At 39.8% G+C, this 8,626-nt stretch overlaps 1 protein-coding gene across 1 annotated transcript in view; it reads left to right on the top strand.

Annotated features, from left to right (window-relative positions):
• Positions 1-1,790: 1,790 nt before the first annotated feature.
• Positions 1,791-8,626, top strand: part of MRPL42 (mitochondrial ribosomal protein L42) — a 31,630-nt gene continuing 24,794 nt past the window's right edge. Inside the window, exons 1-2 of the mRNA XM_046013986.1 lie at positions 1,791-1,835; positions 3,415-3,575. Of these exons, the coding sequence (XP_045869942.1) occupies positions 3,506-3,575 (70 nt within the window). The 5' untranslated portion in view covers positions 1,791-1,835; positions 3,415-3,505. The remainder of the gene's footprint in view (positions 1,836-3,414; positions 3,576-8,626) is intronic.

Genomic DNA, 8,626 nt, shown 5'->3' with positions numbered 1-8,626 from the left:
TGTAGTTCAGAAAGACATTACAGGACAGCTTTGAAGGATGGACAAGATTAGAAAGGACAGACATGGGCCCTAAGATTAGTAGCAGAAAAAGCTTGGTATTCTGTAGAAGTAAGGCAAGACACCAAAGTAGCTCACATTTATTTTTCTTTATTGTGAACTTATATTACGTCCACTTATTTTCAATATTAACCACTCAGAATTATGGCCTTAAGTTTTTATTTTTGTTTTTTAAGTAGGCTCCAAGCCCAGCGTGGAACTTAAAACAGGGCTTGAACTCATGACCCTGAGATCAAGACTTGAGCTAAAAATCAAGAGTCAGACACTTAACCAACTGAGCCACTCAGGCACTCAGATCACATGGCCCTTGACTTTCGAGGAGTTTATTGTCCTCCTTGAATACATGATAAAAGTTATGATTCTTTTCAGAAAAATGTAGATATGTTGCAAATCACTTAGGAAAGGAATTCCCAGGCTAAACTGCTGCTTCAGCAATCAATCATCTATTGTTTTGGATATCTGCAGGGTTATTGTTTCATTCATTCAACAAATATTAGAGGCCTACAATGGGGCCAAATGCAGTCCTACATGTTGGGTTTATGCAGAGTATAGAACATGATAGATAGTTGTTCCTGCCTTCATTGAGCTTGCATTCCAGCATAAGAACAGACATTAAACAAGGAAACAAATGATAATAGAATGTTACATAATGGTAAATGTTATGAAGAAAAATAAAGGAGAGAAATGGGTTAAGGGCAGATGAAGTTCTTTTTCTTTCTTTTCTTCTTCTTCTTCTTCTTCTTTTTTTTTTTTTTAGATTTTATTTATTTGACAGAGACACAGTGAGACACGGAACACAAACAGGGTAAGTGGGAGAGGGAGAAGCAGGATTCCTGCCAAGCAGGGAGCACATCGCAGGACTCCATCCGGAACCCCCTAGGATCATGATCCAAGCTCAAGGCAGATGCCTAACAGCTGAGGCATCCACTGATATGGTCCTCTCCAAGATGTTATCGGAGCAAGACCTGTATAAAATAAGGCAGTTGTCATAGGGGCACCTGGGTGGCTCAGTGGGTTAAAGCCTCAGCCTTCTGCTTGGGTCATGATCCCAGGGGTCCTGGGATCGAGCCCTGCATTGGGCTCTCTGCTCAGCAGGGAGCCTGCTCCCCCCCCCCTTTGCTTCTCTGCCTACTCGTGATCTCTGTCAAATAACTAAATGAAATCTTAAAAAAAAAATAAGGCAGTTCTCATGAAAAGAGGTGAGAGAAAAGCATTGCTGGCAATGAGAACGGGAAGTGCAAAGGCCCAGGTGCCTTCTCTCCTCACAAAAACAAAAGGCACTGTCCAGGATTTTGCACATTTTCTTCCTCCCCTAATGAATAGCCAGTACAATTCTAAGAACACAGTTTTGGGCTTTCAGGTGAAAGGGCCTCCCCACTTCCCTGTGTCAAACGTCAAATCCAACTCCACCGGCCTTCAGTGCTTCTCTGAAATTACTTCTTCCCCTCCAGAAAACCTTAGCTTACCCACCAAGGATCGGCCTTGAGCTCCTCTAATAATTTGTATAAAGTTTTTAAAAAGATAGTGCTTGTTACTTTCTAAGGATGTGTGCGTGGAGCAGTGATTTTGTGTTGTTTTTGAGGTAAGGTTGAAGCAAACAGCTACAACTAAACACAGGAACAAATTTAGTGGATCCCGTCCTCACGATCCCACCCGGAGCTCTTCCCACGGAGACTACATTTCCCAGAGTGCCCCGCGGGCCAGGGAGGCGCGTGAAACGGTGTCTTCTAGGACCCGGATTGAGGTAAAATGGCGGGCTCGTGGTGAGCGGCTGTCAGGTAACTGCTGCCCTCTCTTCCTCCGGTCAAGGAGTTTCTAGAAGCTAGGCAGGTTCAGAATCCTTATGGAGAGATGTCGATGTCTTCTACCTGTCGTCCCTAGCTGGGTAAAGCCCCTAGTTTCAACATTCTGGATCCGTCCTGCAGAAGGGTTGGCGTATGGCTGTGCCCTTCCAGTGGGGCTCCCCTCGTGCCTGGGCTGATCGCCTGGGGACCTCTTCAATCCAGGTCTTTCGGTTCTGTCCCTGGGTGCTAGTCCCGACGCGCATGATAGCGTGTTCCTTAAACCGCGGATGCTTTGAGGCTCTCCGCTGCTTTTGCTTCGGTGTTGAATTATAGGCCAAGGAATTTACTGTCTGAATTTCTATCCCTGGAGTGAGTCTTCCAGCTGCCGTGATTGAGGGGACCTAAGGTCTCCCCAGATATTTTGTTCCGCGGTTCGTTGTCAGAAGCTATGAGTTTGCGTTCCACACATGCAACCTACAAAGCAGTGGTATGGTGGGCAGTAAATCGCTTGACCTGAGCCTCAGGTTCTCAGTATATAAAATGGAGATACCTACTTCACAGACTTGTGAAAGAGCATATAATGTGTAGGGCAGCGAGGTTATAACCTGTAAAAACCAGGCTGTATGAACTTAGGGAAAGTAGTGCAAATGTACTGACGGTGCAAGGAATCGCGCTGCATAATTCAGTCTAATAAATAAGACTATGAGGCCTATGTCCCAGTTCCATTTTATCTCTGTTGCGGGAAAGGAATGAAGAATCATCGAGGTGGATGAAAAACAAGGGATGTAGCAATGGTTATAAGTCATTTACTGACAAAAGCCATGGAGGTTATGGTTGTTTTCCCCATTTTACCTTGAAGAAACAAAGGGTCGTTTAATTAATGACTTTCCCGAAGTTTCCCAGTTTATGAGTGACTGACTGTAAAGTTCTTGGAAGCAAATCATTTAAATTTTGTACTTCAGTTTTTTCGTGAATGAAATAAAGATACCTGTTATGATTAGTAGAGTAAAATGAAATGGTAGTGAAAGTACCTTGCAAAGTTAAGGACCTTATACATATATAAGAGGGTGAAATTTTACTTGGGACTTTAGTGTTTATATGTGTTCCTCTAAATCGGTATTTAATAGGTAAAGGATAGACCTTGTTTAATATTTAATTTAATTAGAAACAATCCTACTTCAAGTGATGTAATAAGATCTTGTGTATGGCACCTGAGAGGCTCTACACAGACACTTTAGCATTATGAAGGAGGATGCTTAGTATAACATGTGTGAGTGACTGTTTCTAAGCAGAATTACACATTTCCTGAGTGCTTACTAAGTGGAAAGAAGTACACTAGGTGCTGAGAAGTTTGCATTTAAGAAAAATAGTAATAGACATAGTTCCAGGGCTTTAGGTCTTATATTTCGGTGTTGTTTTTTGTCATATATCACATGGAAATGGAAAGTTGTTTAGAAGTTTTTCTTGTGACTTCGTTCTAGCTAGCAATTCCTCTTGTTCTGGTAGCATTCAATATATTGTATCATTTTAATTTATCATAGGTAGTACTAATTTTTCTTTATCTTTTATTCAGGAATGAAAGTAGATACACCTTGAAGATTTTAAAATCGGTTTCTCTTCAGATCATCTTCTTTCATACCACCCGATAAGGATCTTGATTCACCATGGCGTTAGCAGCAGTTAAATGGGTGATATCAAACAGAACTCTCTGGAAACATTTATTTCCAATTCAAAGTGAGCTTTTTTCATGTTTGAGATTTTTCAAATATAGAAACCCATGTTCATTGTAGAAAATTTAAAGTATTTAGTTGTTAGGCCAAAAAAAAAAAAGAAGTGTTTAGTTATTGTATAAGCCTCTTAATGGGAGTGTTTGCAATGATGGGAAAGGGGAGAAAGTCTAAATGGCTATCAAAAGGGGATGGATAAATTTTTGGCACATCTCTATGAAGATCAAACAGCTGTCACCAATATGAAAAGATCTCTAAACAGGAGGGAAAGTATGTCACAGAACAGTATATATTGTATGATCCCATTTGTGCATTTAAAAGATGATCTACCATATACGTGTGTGTGTGTGTGTGTGTGTGTGTGTGTGTATATATATATATATATATATATATATGTACACACAGAGTAAAAGGTTTTGACCAAAAAGGTTTTCTGTATATACCACTAGTGGGATGTAGCTGAGGGCAACTGAGGGATTGACAAAGAGGAACTTTCTGGAATCGCTTTACATTCATTATGTTTTCACATACCGCTTTTTAGTAGTTCTTAATATTAGCAAGTAAAGGGCAGATTTACAGTTTACAATTTCATCTTACAAAAATTATTGCTAATATTTAGGATTTCAGTTTGTATTTTCTTTGTCCTTAGCCATTTAAAAATATGTATGTATGTTTATATTTAACATAAAAATACATTTTATATTTAATAGTATATAAAATATTTATAATTTATAAGGGCATCTGGGTGGCTCAGTTAGTTAGCAGAGCATGTAACTCTCAGTCCCCAGGGTCATGAGTTCAAGCCCTGTGTTGGGCATGGCACCTAGTTTTAAAAAAAAGAAAAAAAATTTTTTTTAAAGATTTTATTTATTTATGACAGAGAGAGAGATCACAAGTAGGCAGAGAGGCAGGCAGAGAGGGAGAGGGGGAAGCAAGCTCCCTGCCAAGCAGAGAGCCCGATATGAGGCTAGATCCCAGGACCCTGAGATCATGACCTGAGCTGAAGGCAGAGGCTTAACCCACTGAGCTACCCAGGTGCCCCCAAAAAAGAAATTTATAATTTATATAATATATAATTTGTACTTTTCTGAAGAAATGTGCATGGTCTAATATTTTCTTCAAAGCCTGGGAATACATGTTTGATAGTCAAAACATTGACCCATATAAATAAATAGACTATTAAAATCTTTCCCAACCAGTCTTGCTTTCACTCTCCCTTTCCTCTGTGAACTCTCTTCTTCCATATCTAAAGCAGATATGGTTAGAGTGTAATAATCGGTTTGCTTTTTCTTTAGTTGTGCTAGCCAACTTTTTTATATATCTCTGGCTGACCTTAATCTCTTCCTTCATGTTTCCTATTTATTGCCATTTGTAATTGAATGTTTGTTGAATTAGGGGAAAAGAGTTGAAAACTGAGGTAAAAGGTTTAAGTATAATTAATTAAGTGAATTAAGGAGGAAATTGTTATGAGACTAGATATAAACTAAAATCAGGGAGTCCTTGGGTGGCTCAGTTGGTTAAGCGTCTGACTTTATTTCCCTTTTTTTTAAGATTTTATTTATTTATTTGAGGGAGAAAGTGAGAGACAGAACACAAATGGAGGGGGAGAGGAAGAGGGAGAAGTAGACTACCCACTGAGTAGGGAGCCCAATAGCTGGCTCTGTGCAGGACTGATCTGGGATCATGACCTGAGCCTAAGACAGACACCTGCTGAGCCACCCAGGCACCCCTTTGGCTCAGGGTATCAGGGTTGTGAGACCAAGCCCTGCATTGGGCTCTGTGGAGTGTGGAGGCTACTTACAATTCTCTTTCTCCCTCTCCTTTCCTTTCTCTCTCTTCCTATCGCTTAAAAAACAAAAATGAGAACAAAACAACAGTAGTCAGTTCTTGATTATTTAGGAGTATTTTTGTTGTTGAGAATTGGGAGAGAGACTTCTGCTTGTCCTCCGCTTGGCTCTGACTAGAACCCAGCCTCACAGCTGATGATAAATCAGACCTAATCATTTTTTCCTAGTTCATGTAGCAATTAGCTATCACTGAGGTCAATCTGAAAACCAGTTAATCTGCCCCAGGATAAGTGAAAATTATCTATGTATACTTTACCGAGTAGATTATAAATTTGTAATGTTTAATTTATTTTGGTTTCCTTAGTACCTCTCATACATGGTAGATGATAAATGTTTGTGAACTGATTGGAATGGACTGTGTTATCAAAATATCTAGTTAACTACGAATTAATTTAGGCTACCCCAGAAAATTACTGCATTATTACTCAGTCATCCTAATATTCAGTGACTGCCTAACTTCTTGTATCCTGAAGCCCCTTATTCTCCACAAGTCCTATCATTACTATTATTGAAGGTAAAGTAGAATTACTGTTACTGATACCTCGTATGAAAAGGAAGAACAGTTAAGATTAGAGGCAAAGCAAAAGGGAGAAAGTTCAGTGAGCAGAAATAAAAAGGCCTCCCATATGCCAAAAGGAACATTTAAAACCTTCCAAAATATGCAATCAACAATGGGAATGTGGGGAATATTTTACATGTTTTTAAGCATACTAAGTCATTTGATCTTTACAACTTTGAAATTTACAACATTGAATAATACTACATGGTAGGTGTTTTATGAAGATGAAGGAACTTAAATTCTCTGACCCCTCAGAAACTTACCCAAGGTTGTATATCTGGTAGATGAGAGCTGTGATCGAAACTTGGGTCTTCCCATCTTATTTAGTCGAATACACTTTGTGCTGTATATTCCTTCCTGTAGTAACTTAAAATATTGAGTATTTGAAGGTTAAGCGGGACTGTCAGTTTGGTTTTGTTTTTTGTTTTTTTTTTAAGATTTTATTTATTTATTTGACAGAGAGAGTGACAGTGAGAGAGGGAACATAAGCAGGGGAAATGGAAGAGGGAGAAGCAGGCTTCCCGTTGAGCAGGGAGCCCCATGTGGTGTTCCATCCTAGAACCCTGGGATCATGACCTGAGCTGAAGGCAGATGCTTTACTGAGCCATCCAGGCACCCCAGGACTGTCAGTTTTTATAGATCTTATCAAAAAGCAGTTAAACATGTGTGTACACAAAAAGAATAGCCTGTAAGTTATGGAGAGCTGACTCATTGAAGTTCTTTTTGATAAATTGAGTTGACTGATGTTAACTTTGGCATTCTTTTTTTAAAAAGGTTTACTTACTTATTAGAGGGCGAGAGAGCATGCGCTCATGTGTGGGGAGGGACAGAGGGAGAGGGAGAGAGAGAATCCCAAGCAGACTCCCCACTGAGCACATAGCCTGATGTTGGGCTCAATCTCAGGACCATGATCTGAGCTGAAATCAAAAGTCAGATGCTGGGACGCCTGGGTGGCTCAGTTGGTTAAGCCACTGCCTTCGGCTCAGGTCATGATCCTGGGGTCCTGGGATCGAGTCCCGCATCGGACTCCTTGCTCGGCAGGGAGCCTGCTTCCTCCCCTCTCTCTCTGCCTGCCTCTCTGCCTGCTTGTGTATACTCTCTCTCTCCCGACAAATAAATAAAATCTTAAAAAAAAAAAAAAAAGTCAGATGCTTAACTGTCTGAGTCACCCAGGTGCCCCAATTCTAATTATATATTTAAAACCTCTGATATTTACCATATTTAGAGTTTTTCTCTCGATAAAGTGTCAGATGAATATCTCTAAGTATGTACTAATTGTAAATGAGTTAGCGTTTTAGAGGCAGTTCAGCAGTCACTTCTCTGTTAGTAACCACTGTAGGGGACAGAGTCGTGATCAAGGTGTGGTTCCTGGCCTTAAGGAATTTATCTACACTTGTAGGTGAAACAGACGTTTATGGAAATAAGAAACAACTGAATATGACATAGAATGTTACGTATGTCATGAGGGTACAAACAAATATCTGTGTAAGTACAGGGTAGAAATTTAACAGTTTCTTGCTGAACTGAAATACCGTTGTCTTGAGTTTTCCCTCCTGCCTATTTTAAAAACACTTAATTCTGTCTGTCCTGCCTCTGCCACCCAACCCAACCCTGTTTCTTTCAGTGAATGTATATCACCGAGCTGGTGTATATTCAGAGACTAAAAACTTCTTTTAGTGTTAATTCGTACATAATTGAAAAGATTCTCAACAGTGTGAAGAAAATAAGCGTAAATGATGTTTACGTCATCCTCTGACTTATGCTGAATGCTCCTCTCTGTATTAGCACAGATCATTGAAAATAAAATCTTTTGAGAGATGAGGTTAAATTTCTAATTCTTTGTATTTTATTATATTACATCAATAGAATTTTGGGATTGACATTTTGCTGAGCAATCTTTTATGATAAAAGTGAGTTTTGTTAAGGCACTTTTTATGCTTTGGAGTAAGAATTTATGTTCAGACCTTTATATGCAGTCCTGGGGAAGGGAGGAGTATACAAAGATGGAAAATGTATCTTATTTACACATCTTTTTTTTTTAATAATTCTTTTTTTAAAATATTTTATTTATTTGTTTGACAGACAGAGATCACAAGGAATCAGAGAAGCAGGCAGAGAGAGAGGAAGGGAAGCAGGCTCCCCGTTGGGCAGAGAGCCCGATGCGGGGCTCGATCCCAGGACTCTGGGATCATGACCTGAGCCGAAGGCAGAGGCCTTAACCCACTGAGCCACCCAGGCGCCCCTTATTTACACATCTTTGATACATATAAATAACTGAAGCAGGAAAGAAAAAGACCACAAGGAAGGTATAGCAATGTGGTATGAGGCATAGGTTTTGGGACATGTACAACAGACTACTCTTTTCTCTGTGATGGGAATTGTGGGGAAGGAAAGGGAAAAAGGACTTCATGGAAGAGTAGCATTAGACTTTGAAGGATGAATGGTGTTTGAACAAAATGGAGATTGCATTCCATACCGTGGAGCAAGAGGCTCAGTTGAGAGAAGTTGATCCTTGGCTTTAGCCAGCATATACAGTAGCTCACCCTTATCCATGGAGGTTACATTCCAGGACCCCCAGTGGATGCCTGACACTGTGGATAGTACTGAACCCTATATATACTATGCTTTTTCCTATACATACATAGCTGTGAT

The sequence above is a fragment of the Meles meles genome, chromosome 7 (genome assembly GCF_922984935.1).
Source record: "Meles meles chromosome 7, mMelMel3.1 paternal haplotype, whole genome shotgun sequence".
NCBI classification, from domain to species: domain Eukaryota; kingdom Metazoa; phylum Chordata; class Mammalia; order Carnivora; family Mustelidae; genus Meles; species Meles meles.
The sequence above is the reverse complement of the archived record's forward strand: the minus strand, read 5'-3'. Positions and strand labels throughout refer to the sequence as shown.